The sequence below is a fragment of the Sinohyriopsis cumingii genome, chromosome 18, assembly GCF_028554795.1.
Source record: "Sinohyriopsis cumingii isolate HCF-2022 chromosome 18, ASM2855479v2, whole genome shotgun sequence".
Classification (NCBI taxonomy): Eukaryota; Metazoa; Mollusca; class Bivalvia; order Unionida; family Unionidae; genus Sinohyriopsis; species Sinohyriopsis cumingii.
Window position 1 is genome coordinate 78,446,001 of NC_142978.1, and position 17,426 is coordinate 78,463,426.

General features: G+C 35.8%; 1 protein-coding gene across 3 annotated transcripts in view; it reads left to right on the top strand.

Moving 5' to 3' along the window:
* Nucleotides 1-17,426, top strand: part of LOC149777121 (mediator of RNA polymerase II transcription subunit 15-like) — a 169,177-nt gene that overhangs the window by 43,546 nt on the left and 108,205 nt on the right. For 2 of the 3 annotated variants that reach the window (XM_089941796.1, XM_089941799.1), the window contains 4 exons: nucleotides 8,646-8,837; nucleotides 9,972-10,144; nucleotides 15,955-16,044; nucleotides 17,085-17,180. In XM_089941796.1, coding sequence (XP_089797922.1) covers nucleotides 8,646-8,837; nucleotides 9,972-10,144; nucleotides 15,955-16,044; nucleotides 17,085-17,180 — 551 coding nt within the window. The remainder of the gene's footprint in view (nucleotides 1-8,645; nucleotides 8,838-9,971; nucleotides 10,145-15,954; nucleotides 16,045-17,084; nucleotides 17,181-17,426) is intronic. The other variant, XM_089941797.1, reaches the window with a different exon arrangement.

Below are 17,426 nucleotides of genomic sequence, written 5' to 3' on the forward strand. Positions count from 1 at the left end.
CACAAGGATGGTGGTAGTTGCAGCTCTAATCTCGCAGGGATAAGATTTTCATGAGATCATGATCAGATCCCACCATATTCCCAGCAGGAGAGCATGCAGTCTTTGTTGAATGGTCTCTGCATCAGAAGGTTACAGAGTCTCTCTAACAGCTGTTGGGGAGACCTCTGATGACATGTTTGCAATGAGACTGAATGACAAGCTTACCTTTTACATTTCCACAGTCCTGAATCATAGTGCCTGAATAGTGGATGCCTTCAGTCAGAAGTTTAATTGTTTTTTCACTTACCTCCATTCCACCCTTCAGACTATTTCACTGGTTCTCCTCCAAGTCAGGATCTCCAGTGCTGGGCTCATTCTGGAACCTCACCTGTGGTCCCAAAGATAATGGTTCAGCATATATTGGTAGACAGGCCTGGAAGATTACCAGAGGGAGGGACCTGCTATTGCAACACTAGGGGATCTCTTTTTCACAGCAGTCCATAGATTCTCCACCTTCATATCTGGCTCATATCAAGCTATCAATCTACCCAGACAATGTTTCTCACAGAATTGTGAATGGCATTGCTCTGGTGAAGATGCAGTTTACTTCCAGGCTTTTTGATGCAAAGTGGAGAATCTTCTGTCCTTAGTGCAGTAGGAGACATGTTGAGTGCAATTGCAGACTTTCCTCTCTTCATGGTCAATGAGAGATTAATCAATCTCCACAATCAGAGCTGTAGAGTAGCCCAGTCTAACACATTCAAGCTCTCCATGAGTCTGTCTGTCGGGTTGGGCACTTATCTTTCTGATGTTGTTAAATATTTTGTACTGCAGAGACTGGTATCTCGTTCACTGATGCTGAGATGGAATCCCTTGTACATTTTATGGATTTTGTCAGAACCTTTTTTCATAAAAAGATTGTGTGATGCTTCATTTGGGAACCTTACTATTAAAACTGTCTTCATGCTTTGCTAAGCATCTGTGAGGAGAAGGAGTGAGCTTTAATTCTAGTCCATAGACACAGGTTGATAATGGTTCAGTGGTAATTATGAGTTGGTTTCTCACCTTTATGAACCTGTGTTACTGGTAAAGAACGAGCTTCTTATAAAAATCCCCAATCTCTGTCATGTCCGTGCTGAAGATCTTGACAGGCTTCTATGCCTAGTTAGGGTTTTAAGGCTCTTTTTGGTCGCTTTGAATGGAAGAAGAAAGGTATTAAAGACTCAGCTGATATTCTTGCATCCATCATTTCCAGGTAGATTGTCCTTGTGATCAAGAGACCTTACCTCACTGAGAGGGACTTTCCTTCATGAGGATAAGTTCATGGAGTTATAACTATGTCACTTCCTAGACCAGTTTTAATCATTCTTCAGCTGAGGATGCTATGAGAGCTGCATTTTGGCAGTTACGCCATATTTTCTCCTTCATTTACATTCATTCGTTGGTGCATCAGAACAAAGTCATTTTTTTGGTTGGCCCTATAGTAACAACTTAAAAGTGCCTCAACATCTGCCTGATTATATAAGGGTAATTATATAAACTTTATACCGGTTTTTTGAGTCAGACATCCTCCATTCAAACTTCCAAATTCAGCAGAAGTATGGTTGCCAGAGAGGCCATATTGACTAGAATTCTTCTCCTAAATGGATGGTCATATTAACATGGGCTTGTCATTGAAACAATTTTTTATATGATGTCTATTTGTTTCTAAATGAAAATGGTACAGGGGTGGCAATATGATATATGTGTATCACCATAAAATATTAATATTCCCAGTATGTGTCAGTGCATTACCTGAAACGTTAGTCTGATAATGAACCTTCATAGTTGGAGATGAGTGTACAGTTATGTTTTAATAAGTGTACATGCACAAATTAAAATGTTCATTACTGTGCTGTATTTTATATACTGTATTCAACATAACATTTGAACTTTGCCCTTTAAAAATATTGGGGGGGGAGTAATTTTGTAATGATGAAATTCACTATCATAATTTCACATTGATGAAATCAGTGTCCCTATCACATGTGTACATGCTGAAAGAGTTAGCTTCCTTTATATTGAGAACTCTGCACTGAGGAAGATCTTTTTCTCTTTAAATTTGGTTTGCACCAAGTAAAGCACATGTAAGAAGACTTCTTTTTGTGACTGTTTGAACCAACAAATATAAACCTGCTTATAATTCAGATCTAACTTCAGACCGCAGACCCAGACCTGCTGCCACACACTGGCAGATCTCGATCTATGTAGTTTATCTAAGGACACTGATCAATAAACAATGTAGACCATGATTGATTTACTGGCACATTATCCAATGGCAGATCAGGGTCTTTGTTTGAAGTTGGCTTTGTTGTTGTTGTTGTTGTGGGGTTTAACGCCATTTTTCAGCACACGATAGGCTGTGCATGGTGGCCAGTATTAATGGTGGAGGAAGAACCCGGGAAAACCCTGGGAAGAACCACCGACCCACGAGAAACTACTGGCAAGCTTTCTCACATACCCACATTGGCCGAATCCTAGACTCGAACCCACGCAGACGGAGGTGAGATAGCAGTGATCCGTAACGGAGAGTGCTTTAGACCACTCGGCCACTCAGGGCCTCTGGCTTGGATTTGTGAGTATGTACGGTAAGTGAAAAGAAGACACTAAAATTCAAGGTGATATTTTCCAAGAGAATAATGATGTTCTAAGCAGGTTTTAACAGCCATCTCCCTTGGGGCAATTTCAGATTGATAAACATTCATTTAGCAGTGGATTCTTTTTTTAGCTAGCATAGACCAGAAAGAGAGGGATGTGTACTTGCTTTGCCATGTGTGGTTTATTGTGTCAAATACTGTAATTTTAGTGAAATTTTCATTGTGTACTAAATTGTGTACTAAAAATTACACTGATTCCTTATTTATCAATGTATAAAATTCACCCAACAGTACAATGCATATACCCAGATGTTCCATGACATACTACATCAACAGATCAAGGACCATGCTTATATTCTAATTAAAAGTTCAGTTAGCATAATTTATGTATATATGTCTAGAGCAGAATTTCAAAAGTCACAAAATGATTTATAAAATCTTTCTTTCATTTGATTTTAATTGTATAACTTTATTTACACGTTTTTCTTTTTTTTCCTTGGTAAAGGTATAGAAAAGGTTTTTTACAGTCCAGTATCATTTATCTGGTATTTGTTTATCCAGCAGTTACTTTTGTATGAAACCATAAATTAGACTAATTTCATTTGAGTCATTCATATACTGAATCCATTTACTCAACAGTTACCTTTAGCTGATATTTTTTAATGGAAACATTTTGTGTTGAATAAAGATATGAATGCAGTTTGCCTAATTTGTGAAGAAAAATTAATGCAACAAAAATTAAAACAGTAAAACCTGATTTGGGGACCAAAATCACCATGCAGAGGTACTGTCATCAGGAAACCGCCTGTTGAATGTGTCCTGTGATAATAGTTTTTACCCCAATTGTGTATTTCAACAATGCTATGAATGACTATCATAAAACCTGATGTAGACACTTCAGACTTTCATTTAATCTTACATAAATGTGATTGATGAATGCCTTGATGCACATTGTTCTGAACTAAGACATATAAGGCTTGATGCTCAATGTTCTGAATTAAAAAAAAATAGTCTGGTTACCAGTTTCCTTGAGCTACATAAAGCACCATATGCTACAGATAATAAACCAGCCTAAACTACATCTCATTTGACTGAAATCATATCAATTCCCATTAAAATAGACCATTCCTGTTCTTAAGGAATCAGTCATGGAAGACAGACAAGAACTTCAAAGGTTGTATTGATCCTTTGTCTTAGTGAAAGTGGAAAAGTGGCAATAATGTGTTAGTGAGAGTTTGTGATTCATCCTGTTTTTGCTGTAGGTTCTCATGTATAAATTTTGATATGAAGTTGTTACATAATGCCTGGAGTGAATTAGATCTTTGTCTCTTAATAAGTTACCTAGTGCGTTATTCCTGTAGTCATTGTAAAGGATCATATTAGAGATCACATCATACTGCTGGTGGTGATATACCAAAATTGGCAAAAATGTGAAAAACAAACTCCGATTAGTATAGAATAAAGCTAAAATGTGTAAATAATCTTGAACTCAGCTGAAGCATTAGCTATTTTAGCTTTGAACTTACAGAAATGCAGGTGGGTAAGGTGAAATAAGACTAAATCGTGTTCTTAAATTTTTTTAATGAAAAATATCCAACTTACCTGAGCCAGAGAAAATTGTGGAAGCTAGTGATCATTTCTTATCAGGAATAGTAAATGCTAAAAAAAAATGAGCCTGCATTAGTCTAAAGTACACTATCTTTAGCAGTTATTAAAACAGGTGAAACAAATTTTGACAGAATAGACAATACCAGCTTCTGATAGTTTAGTGAATGAATTCCTAAATACATCAAATTTAAAAAAGTTATCTGCTTTTTGTTTTACAATTTACCTCAGAAGTCCAGCAAGTAAAAATGACCAAGCAAAGCTAGCAGTTTTTTTTTTTTTTAATGGAGCCCATCTGAAGTAAGGCCAAGCTGTGCTTTATACTCTATAACCCTTATTACACACATCAATAATACACAAAAATAAAGGGAATTAAAAGTTCTTTGAACTATACCTAAGATATACAAGATCTTTTTTTAAATAGGCAGTATAACCAGTGATGAAAACCAGGGAAATTCTTTTTCTTTAAAAATATATCCCTATGCAAAATACAAAACCTTAGAGTGCCACCATAATGCAGAGGTACTCTTCATAATGAGACCTTTTCAATTACTTGCCTTTGTGACACTATCAGCCATCTTTTGAATCATCTTCTCTGCACAAAACTATTGGAAATGATACTGGTTGTTAAATTCATTTTTTTTAGGAGCACTATCTTTTGTTTTGTTTTTTGCCAAAAGTACTTTTTTAATAAGTTTTTATATTAGTAGATATGTCTCTGACAGAAATGGCATTTTACAATTTTTATTTGAATTTGTAGAAACAGCAGAATTCCAGAAAAGTGATAATACAACCATGCACTAAATATTATTACTACGTTGTTGGGTCCCAGTTGCCAAGTGGTCTAAAGTGCTGACCTTTACAGATCACCTACATTTCACCTCTGTCTGCAGGATTGGCCAGCATGGTTATGTGACCAAGCTTACCAGTAGCTTCCCCTGGGTTTGGTGGTTCTTCTCAGGATTTTCTGGGTTCTTCTCTGGATTTTCTGGGTTCTTCCTCCACCATGTACTATCATGTGCTGAAAAATACCATTAAACCCAAAACAACATTGCATAATCAATAGATTTTGTTATATGCACTATTCAATATGAAACACCTGGCCACTGACCTCAGAAAGCAGGTGATCATGTACATAACATTTGTAAAGGCAAATGGAGATGATTAGAAAAACCATTGAGATTAGGTGACTTTATACTCAGTAAATCAAAATTACACACCTCAATATATTTATACAAATAATGCTTAATAATACAAATAAAGGTGACCCTTCCGACAGGTTTAAATGTACATTTAGACAATTTCAGATGTTGGCATTGATTTTTAATGTACCATGATGCTTTACAGGTAGCATCCTTAAGCTATGTAATATTTTTAGCTGACCTGGTCAATAGGCCAAGTGACCCTGCATCTATAGTTCATCAACATTTGCAATTTTCAACTTCAGACTGGACAAATTTCAGCCAGATTTGACAGGATCCAGACATGAAAGAGCTTTCAAGCATATTTTTTTTTCAATGATGCAAATTCACCATAAGGTAAATCCACCCATTTTAAAAATAAAGAAAAATTTATATGACTTATTAAACACTGCTCAGCAGAACTTTACCAGATTTGATGGCATCATGGCACAAATTTTATTTTTCATATTTATACAAATAATGTTTTTTTGCCAACTTATAGCTGCAGTTATTAAAAATAGAAAATACAGCATTATATATATATATATATATATATATATATATATATATATATATATATATATATATATATATATATATATATTTTTAAGTAGACAGTAGAATTTGCCTATATATGACTGAAAGTGCCAAACATCTGCCTGATTATATTATGTCATTGTTGCTAAAAAAAAAGAGAAAACTTTCAGTGGCTTCTTCCAAAAATTACTGAGCAGAATTTGATCCAATTTAGCTAAAATCATCATGGAATGAAGGACTTTTAATTCTTTTAGGAATGATGCCAATTTTTGAAATAAATATATAAATATAGAAATTTGAAAATCTGGTTTGTAAAAAATAAACCTGAACAGGAACATCAAAAATTGACTAAACCTGACAGGAAGAATCTAACTTTGAACCTTTCACATTTATAGAAATTATGTGAATCTGCTCTGGCACCATTATTAAAAGTCTTAATATGTTCATGCAACTTTATTATCTCGAAAAATGCTTAACAGAATTTGACCAGCCTTGACAGAAAACATCATGGCATACAGGCCTTCCAACATTGGACAAAAGAGACATTAACAGAAAGCATCCTGGCATACAGGCCTTCCAACATTGGACAAAAGAGACATTAACAGAAAGCATCCTGGCATACAGGCCTTCCAACATGGGACAAAAGAGACATTAACAGAAAGCATCCTGGCATACATGCCTTCCAACATTGGACAAATGAGACATTGACAGAAAGCATTGTGGCATACATGCCTTCCAACTTTAGACAAATTAACTGAAAGCATTGTATCATTCAGGCCTTCCAACATTGGGTAAATGAGACATTGACAGAAAGCATTGTGGCATACAGGCCTTTCAACGTTGGAAAAAAAAGACATTGACAGAAAGCATTGTGGCATACAGGCTTTCCAACTTTGGACAATTGACAGAAAGCATTGTGTCATACAGGCCTTCCAACATTGGACAAATGAGACATTGACAGAAAGCATTGTGGCATACATGCCTTCCAACATTGGATAAATGATACTGTTATGTCATCAGATGTTGTGGAATATTCCCATTAAAATAGACAAACCTTGTTTTCATAACATATGTAGTTAACAAAACTGAATATATTTTTGTGGCAATCATAATACTGACCCATATTTCTTGGCCAACTGCTCTGGCATTTGGCTCTTAGGCAGATGCCCTTCAGGTCAGCAATCTGTAACCCATTTTTGCCTCTTATTGCCCTATTCTTCTGCATTATTCCCCACATCTTTGAAATACTGAGGACTCTTTGAACCTGAATTTTATCTCTCCATTTGCAGATGAATGAATGAAAAAGATTGCATGTATGCTTAATATTGGACTAGTTTTCTCCCAGACTGTTTACAATAGCAGCATTACAACTTGAGATAAATAGAGACATTTGCTTAAATCATTTTAGAATTGAAGTATCATTACAGCACAGTTATAGAAATCTTGCACAGTTCCAAAACATAGTACCATAGTGATCCATGCAGTGCCAACATTGGAGTATCAATACTAACACACTTACAGAAATCTTGTGCCATTGCAAAACAAGTACCATAGTGATCCATGTACAGTGCCTATGTTGGAGTATCAATATTAACACAGTTATAGAAGTCTTGTACCATTGCAAAACAAGTACCATAGTGATCTTTGTACAGTGCCTATGTTGGAGTATCAATACTAACACAGCTATAGAAGTCTCTTGCCATTGCAAAACACGTACCATAGTGATCCATATGCAGTACCTACGTTGGAGTATCAATACTAACACATTTACAGAAGTCTTGTGCCATTGCAAAACAAGTACCATAGTGATCCATGTAAAGTGCCTATGTTGGAGTATCAATACTAACACAGTTATAGAAGTCTTGTGCCATTGCAAAACAAGTACCATAGTGATCCATGTACAGTGCCTATGTTGGAGTATCAATACTAACACAGCTATAGAAGTCTCTTGCCATTGCAAAACAAGTACCATAGTGATCCATGTACAATACCTACGTTGGAGTATCAATACTAACACAGTTACAGAAGTCTTGTGCCATTGCAAAACAAGTACCATAGTGATCCATATGCAGTATCTACGTTGGAGTATCAATACTAACACAGTTACAGAAGCTTTATATGATTGCAAATCAAAGTGCTATAGTGATCCATGCACAATGCCTATTTTGAACATCATACATGCAAATCTGCAGTTGTGCGCTGTCAGATCAGTTTCTATGCTTTTCATCTGAAATCATTAGCATAATGAAATGCATAGACCCTAACCTGCCATTGCAATATGCATTAACACACCATTAAAAATAGTAATTGGCCCTATGCTTTGCAGCAAATGTTTTGTTTAACAGCATATACAACTCCAGCTTTGATCTCAGAACCACTTTTACCTCATGTCTGTTTTTTATTTGTTTTATTTTATCTAGTTGTTCATTAAATAAAGCACATTCTTTGGATAGGAGGTTACACTATTCAGATTTTTATAATTACAAGTCATTATGAGTGTAGAAATTTGTCTTACATGGATGCACATATAAAACAGAAAGTAAAGATATTTCTTTGGGACAGTCATCTTGCATATGTAAAAATTGATGTTATTTCATTTACCAGGCTTCAAAATTTTTGGTTTAATCACAAAATCTTTGCTCTGGTCTTATTTTCTATTATTTCTTGCACAATAATTTTGTTAATTCTGTTTTCTCATATATTTTAGATAATCAAAGGAAAGAGAGAGGGCAGCAGCAGCAGCAGCAAGCCATGCAGCAGGCTGCCATGACAAGTGGTATGGTGCCTCAGTCCATGGCAACAGGGATGCCTCAACAGAGTGGAATGCAAGATCCCATCAATGCCCTGCAGAACATGGCTATGAGTGGGACAGGCAGTCTGATGCAAGGTCAGCAACAAGGTACTGTAACATGTGATAGACACAGTATACTCTACATTGCAGTATGTGGTGGGACAGTTTGTTGTTGTTGTAGGGTTTAACACCATTTTTCAGCACAAGATAAGCTATACATGGTGGCCAGTATAACTGGTGGAGGAAGAACCCTGGAAAACCCCTGGAAGAACTGCCAACCCACAAGAAGCTACTGGCAGACTTTCTCACGCGCCCACTTTAGCCAAGCCTGAGACTCAACACATACAGATAGGTGAGATGGCATAAATCTGGAACAGTGAGTACTTTAGACCACTTGGCCACTCAGGGCCCCAGTAGGACAGGTAAAAAGTGCTTCAAGATGAGATGGTAAATGGTGCTTTAAAGTAGGACTGGCACAGTATGCTCTACTATGCAGTACGAGATGGAACAGGTACAAAGTGCACAATGAGTAATTGGTACTGTAAACTGGGACATACAGTATACTCTATAGTATGTGGTGGGATGTGTACAGAGTGCACAGTGAGTAAATGTTACAGTAAACTGGGACAGACAGTATACTCAACAGGATGTGGTGGGACAGGTACAGCATGCACAGTGAGTAAAGGGTACTGTAAAGTGGGACAGGCACAGTATATTCTACAGTGTAGTATGAGGTGGAATAGATATGAAGCTCTTCATGATGCACTGAGTAATAATTGTACTGTACTGTAAACTGGAACAGAATATACTCTGCAGTGTGTTGTGGGACAGGTACAAAGTGCTTCATGATGAAATGAGTAAATGGTACTATAAAGTGGGACAGGCACAGTATACTCTACAGTGCAGTATGTGGTGGGACATACAAAGTTACTCATGATAGGATGAATAAAGGGAAAAACAAATTAGGCGAAATCAAATTACTTTCAGATCTCAACAGCCAGTAGCTAACATAAAGTGAAATATATATATTTTTACATAACTTAACCAATTTATTAAGTTCCATGACCGTTCTTATGTTATAACATAAGTAGTAGTGATATAACAGAGGGTAATTAAACTGATGGACAACTGTACACTGTGCTGGATGAGCTGACCTTTCATCATTCTAATTTCTCTTACAAGGAGCCCCATTAGAGTGTGCAACCTCTGCAGCTGATATACATCTTTTCACCTTCTTATTAGGTATGATGATGGGGAACCAGTCTGTTCAGCTGCAGCAGCAGCAGCAGCAGCAGCAACAACAACAACAACAACAGCAACAACAACAACAACAAGTGAGACAGCAATTATTACAGCAACAGATGATGCAGCAGAGAGGACAGACAGTCCAGCAAACACAAAGACCACAACTCACTGTAAGTGTTGAACTAGTGCTGTTGCTATTAATTTTGGTGGTCGAGCATTAGTCACTGGCAATGAAACTATTAGTTATTTGATTTTGATTTCTGTGATCCATTTGAGGAAATATTACATTGGCCAGTTTCTCCCATCATGATCCAGGCAGTTAGAAAATAACTCAGTTTGTGGCAAGACATCATGTGGACAAATTAGCCAATTATATATCAGTGATTGATCGTTAATCATAAACAGATGATGTGTGGTAAAATTGTATTCAGTTCCCAATATTGTTTGACATCCTTGTCTTAAGGAATGGGTGGTATAAAGAATTTCCTGTCTGTCCTTCGTTCATTATTTGCCCTCCTGATTTATGTTTGAGTGCAGTTGCTGAGACAAAACTCTAAATATATGTGAATCTTGGGTTGAAAATATATCTGCACCAAAACTGGGTCACTGTGAACCTCTTTCCTGGCTTTATTCAGTCTTAAATCCAGCTCTAAGTCCTATATATATTTATCTGTTGCAAGTATAGCTGCATCTGGACATATCTTTAAATGAGAGTGTTTATGCACCAACAAGTATTGTGCCCTACTTTCCAATGATTTTTCAAGATAGCTTAAAGTACTGTCTTGTGTTGCACAAGTGTCCTGTTTCTGAGGGTCTATTCAACAGTAACTAAAAGTACATGTACTGATTATTGCCACAAAAGTGATCTACTTTCTAGGTTTTTTTTTTTGGTGCATAAATAGCTAAAATTACCAATTCATGGCACAGAGATGGTCTTATTTCCAGGATTTTTTGCTTAATATTAACCTGAAATACTGACTCCTGCTGCAAAAGTACCATATTTTCTAGGGCTGTTTAACATTAGCTTGAAATACTGACTCCTGAAGCAGATGTACTCTATTTTCCATGGTTGTTTAACATTAACCTGAAAAACTACTCCTGATGTACTCTTGTTTCTAGGGTTGTGTAACATTAGTCTGAAATGTTGACTCATGATGCAGAAATACTCTTCTTTTCAGGATTGATTAACGTTAGCCTGAAATTCTGACTCTAGCCACAGTAGTACCATTCTTTCTACAGTTGTTTAACATTTGCCTGAAATATTGATTGCCAATGCAGAAATACCCAACTTTCTAGAATTGTTTAACATTACCTAAAATACTGACCCCCAACTAAGTACCCTTTTTTCAGGGTTGTTTAACATTAGCCTGAGGTACAGGCCCCTGGCACAGAAGTACCCTGCTTTCCATGTTTTTATTTAACATTATCTAAAGTTACAATTGATACTGCAACAGTAGGTGAAGCTTGTGAGCCCGTACTGACTAAAAGTTATTATGTGGCGTGAAATACCTTGTACATGTTCTTCAGTATAGTTTGCCTAGTTAGACATCTATGCAATTAAAACAATTTTTATACATCACTATGAGGCATATATATAAATAAACACTCAAGACCGAAATCCTGTGGAAGCAAGTAAAAATGTCAATTTTTAGGGATTTTTGGTTTATCGAAATTTTCAAATTTCAGCAAAAATAAAATGCAGTCAAATATGCCCCATAATTTTAACATAATGTGTATATTGATAAGTGCATACTTTAATTTATAATAATACAATGATCTTTTTTCTATGGATATTGATACTGTGTTTACATTAATTTTGTTTCAGTGCTTGCATTTATACTTTGAAGTAAACTTACTCAATTTGATAGTGTTACAAGCCATTAAATATGAGAAAACATTGTTGCAAAGGATGAATCAATTCATGCTTATCTTTGAACATTCTGACATCTTGACATGCAAGTGAAGATAATCAGCCATCATAGCTACTTAAAAAAAATTCTCAGTTGAAAATTTAGTGAATCAAAACATCAAAGATTAATATTCTTTTGTTGGTCTTTATCAATAAAAGTGTCAATGGTTGGGGTACAGGACTTGTTTTTAAGTCCAGAAGACAATTAATTAAGAATTATTTAGGTGTATAGTGTCAACCATAGTTGATCAGCAAATCAACATAATCTACTTCGATTTACACAAGCACTGACACTCTATTACAATTTACATTGAAAGCTGTCACTTGATCCAAGCGTGAAGAGTACTGATTATCTTATTACTTATACTGGCTGTACCAGTGCATGTGCTGGGCTTTGCTTTATTTCATGCATGACCATAGACTTTATCTTGACTCTCGGCTGATCCTTTAATTGAGTTATGGCAGATCTTTTAATTGAGTTATTGCAGCTACCCTGGTAAATTTTGAGTAAGTTTCATTTTTGTGGGCTACGTTTCATACTAATAACTAAATCATGAACCAAAATTATGTTTTAGTTTTGAGGAAAGAGAGATTTCAGTTTACTGAATGATATTTATTTAAATTAAGAACATATTTGAGACCAGGATAATGTTTTGGTTTCAAGATGATTTCAGTTCAATGAAGTTTTGGTCTTGGGAGGTTTCACTATATTGCCTTAACTCTATACCAGTCTCTATGTCTATATGTCCATCCTGTCACTTTAATTAGGCAAACAAATAATTGTGTTTCAGGTTGGCTGACTGTCTCTGTTGTTTATTGCCAACCCTAGCACTACCCTCCCCTCAAAAAAAGTTTTCCAACAAAGAAAAGAAAATCCAAATTGATTTGTGCATCTGCTTGAAGTGCTTAATATGTTAAAACTATCTACCATGAATTTAAAAGCAATGCAGTATGAAACAAATGTGTGTGTGTGTGTGGGGGGGGGCAGGCCTTCAGTTTAACATTTAGATAAGTTTATCAGCCATTGCTAACATTAATCATGCAACACTGAATGTGGATGTAGCTTGGTGAGTATTACACATTCACACAAGAAGTGGGTTATTGTGTCCTAAATTTTCTGTTTCAGTGACTTTAGTTAAGTTTTGTGTTTAGGTCAGTTTTGGCTATGTTGTGGATGCATCTGGATGAGTAAAACACCATGTGACCAGAATTAGGTCACCTTTTCCCAATTTTCAGGCTTCATTGACTTTGATCATTTTTTGTGTTTGGCTCAATTTAGGCCATAGAGGCTTTAAACTTTTAGTGTGGGTGCATCTTGTTGAGTACAACACCATGTAACCAAAATTGGATCACTTTTATGTAAATTTGGAGCATCGTTGATTTTTTCTGGCTTGAAGGGACTCATGGCACAAATTTAGCTTACATAGTAAACCAGTAGAAATATCATGATATAAAAGTATAATAACTTTAAGCTTTTAATTGCTCATGCTCAAACCAGTATTTATTAATACACCACTCCCTCAATAACGTGCACCCTGATAACTTGCTAACCCGCTTATTACGCGGGGTCAGGCATTGATCCCATTTTTTAAACCAGAAAATACCCCAGAATTCATCTCTATTTCTTGAATTTCAAGAAAATCGTGATCCAAATTGGTAATAGAAACTTTTATATATCACTCGTTTCATAGTCAAAAACAGCAGACAGGACCTGGAAATTTTAATCAACATTATGAAATATCAACTTTTAAAAAGAAGTTCTATAATTTGTTACATTTTCTTTCCAAACAACATTCTTGGTACACTGTGATTAACAATATTCAAGGAAATTTTGATCAATAAAAATGTCACTTACACCTAGTGGAGGCAGTACTTTAATAAATAAATACCAATTAAATATTTTTTTTATCAAATGAAATATATGTTCAGGTTCTATCATTTAGTTCCTTTTGAGTGTAATCATCATAAATGCAATGTGTCCTCTTGTAATTAAATGTAAAATGTGTCAATCCACCGTAACAGCTATGTCCGCAAGCATTTCTCTGAGAAACTATTAAGTGCCGACCGGAAACATTTGTTGTATTGTTGCACTATATAAAAAGCTGGCCTCCTTTTCTATTATTACTTTAATTATGTCTTTTGAATCAAATAAAGCAGGTGGAATAAGCAAAATAAAAGGCATACAATATCCTACATGCTTAAGAACCAGCGATCCCAGTCATATATTGGGTATCTCATTTCAACCAAGCAAAATGGTTACTTCATAAAATAAAGAGCTTTATTTCACAGATATGGTCCATTGTGGGGAAGACGAGTTTCAGAGAATTCCTTAATTCGGATGTAGAGATATCCTTAAGGATGATAAGAAGTTTCACTATTACTTGCAATGAAATCATAGTATCAATATTTTACTAACTGAACAATACAGAAACTGAGTTTCAACGTAGATGATTGTCTCATGAAATAAATGTTGCATGTTCTTGATAAAAGAATTTTGTTTGGTAATGTATCAACCGTTAGTCTGGTTTCCTGCTTCATAGACTCCATGTTTCGCAAAATACTTTATTAAACACCACTACAGGAACCAGACTCATCAACAAAACGAAAAGCCATGAGATAATTCACGAATGTTTTCCAATATCATGTTATTTGTTGAAACCAGTTGTTATCGATCTTTCAGATGTTGGACATTCTGAAAATATATGTAATTTATATGGAATAACAAACAACTTCTTAAGAAAAAGCACTTTATTGACAATAATTCTCGATGCAATTATAAATTGAGGATTCAGGCATTAAACATCTCAGGGCCCCCCCCCCCCCAACCCTGTGGTTCTTTGGATGTCTAGAGGATTTTTGGGAGGTCCCTCAGTAACTTGTGCCCTCTATGTTTTTGGGCCCTGATGTGTGCGAGTTATCGAGCGAGAGGTGTATAGACATATCCTTGATGCAAGCTTCTCTGTAGAGAAAATCATATGAGCTGCATCATTTTATTATCAACATGTGTTTGAAGTGTGTGTTTTCATTTCTGCACCAAAGTCAAGTGCTAATTTTAGTAATGAATCTTTTAAGGTAAAGTCTGTAAAATAACTGAAATCTCATCTATAAAACATTGGATATATTTTTTAAAGTTACAACTAAGATAAACTCTCTAAAAAATTTTTTTAGTAAAATTGTACTTTTGTTATCAATCGGTCCTAGCCAGCCATGCCAATATATATATTCTAATTTATGTTCGCCTATTTTTTAGACTGGTTCCCATTTTTTTTTTCCTTGGTACGATAAGTCCTATAGTCACTTTATCAGGAATTGTTAGCTGCAGAGTCAGTCAACTTTGTTAATGCATCACTATTTTTGACAAATATATCACTGTGGTCTATATTTAATGCATCAGTTACTTTGGGTATGTTTGACATTTAGGTCAGTTGTTCAGTTTGTTTGGCTGCAGTGTCATATGTATTGGAGTTGGGAAGACATTTCTGTTTCTGAATACATTGGAAGTTTCTGTTTTATGTACATCTGCCATAAGATGAAACATATTATGTGATGACATATGTCCATGCATTTCTCCATCTATTATCTCATTTCCATGAAATAAATCTGCCGCTACTGAACACTGTGGATTGCTTGTATTCAGGCTAAGGAGGAAATTTATTGAACTGGGGCTTTTAAAGTTGAGGTCAGTGTGACTGAAAGAAACGAAATTATTTCAGCACACTAACTTCAGTTTTACATTAGAGGCCTGAACTAAAACTTTGTGGGCTGCTTGCAGAGGATTAAAGTTTATTGAATTTGGAATTTTAAGATCCAGGCTACAATGAAAAATTGTATCAGTTCTAAACCATATGCTTTCACCAGTTTTGTGGATAACTTCACATTTTGAGTTGGATCAAGTCAGTTGATTCTGGGGGTCAACAAGTCAAAGGCCAAGTTCCTCAATTTTTTTCATTTTAGGGCTAGGCCAGCCGTTATAAACTGTTAATTGTTGGTGACTTCACCATGGTAGGCAGGGATACTGAATTGCCTTTTTGTATTTTTTCTTGGAAAAGGATGACATTTTAATTTTTTCAGAGGCAAGATGCCTTCATCGTGACGTCGGCTCAAGCAGTGCAACCAATTGCCCAGCCTGTTCAAGTTTCTACTACCACTGCCACAAGCAACGTATGTACTGTTGTTTCATGCCTCATTGTATATGTTATAGTTTGTCAATCAGTTTACCCATGCATCCTTCCGTCCCTCAGTTCATTAATCTATTCACTCACTCAGCAAAATGGTACATGTCTATCCTTGTAACCTTCTATTCTGTGGTTGACATAATTGCAGAGCAAAATGGTTCTTAAAATGCTTTAGGTGTAATTTGTTACTTACGAAATGCATACTTAATTTTTCACTAAGTTCTGTTGACCCTTCTAGCAGTTTCTACATCCAGACATCTAGGCATTCATCCAATACATCCTGAGATCCTTCGGTCCATCGTTTCCATGAACTGTTACCATATCTACTCACTCAAACCTTGAGTCCAACTCCAAACTGCACAGACCCAGCTCTGCCATTGCATAATGTGTCAACAGACTTAGGTCTCTGCAGTGTGTTAGGAGCAATCAGTAGAAGAAAAAGTTGCAATATTCCTTTAACTAAAGTTAGCAAAGAGAAACAACTGTTATGTTCTACATCATGTCCATTTCTTCAATTGGCCAGTGAGAAAGCACAATAAAGATCATAGGCATTCAGTTATGTCAAGGCAACGATGAAAGAAACAACAACAACCGTATGTGGGTGTGTTGACAAAAGAGAAACATATGTAAGTCTTGGGGCTTTATAAAATGCTGGCAGATCTGGGTGTATGATGGCATATATGGATGTATGATGGCATATCTGGGTGTATGATAGCAATATCTGGGTGTATGATGGCATATATGGGTGTATGATGGTATATCTGGGTGTGTGATGGCATATATGGGTGTATGATGGCATATATGGGTGTATGATAGCAATATCTGGGTGTATGCTGGCATATCTGGGTGTATGATAGCAATATCTGGGTGCATGCTGGCAGATCTGGGTCTATTGTGTTGACAGTTGAATTTGCATTGTATATGAATAATAATGGTATTTAAATGGTAGAATGCAGAATCAATTAAATCTTTGTTAATGTAAATAGGTACCATTTTAATTTAAGTTTACAATGTTTTTTATTTCAGCAGATGAATTTCCAGCAGCCAATCACAGTTCAGACAGCACAGGTACCTAAACAGAGTCCTTATGGTATTAGCTCTAGCCAGCAAGGCTTTCCACAGGTAAGATTTATGTTCTTTCCTTCAGTTTCCCTTCCCTCCCCTTCCCTTCTTCCTTCCTTTCATTCTTTCTTTCATTTGCAGGGGTAATACCCAGTAATGATCAGTTCTTTACTTCATCATCATCATCATCATCATCATCATCATCATCATCATCATCGTAATAATATTAAATTACAATAAATAATGTACAACCTATTTAAATGTCTTGAAAAAACTCATGTACATGTATGTTGCTGCTGTGTCAAA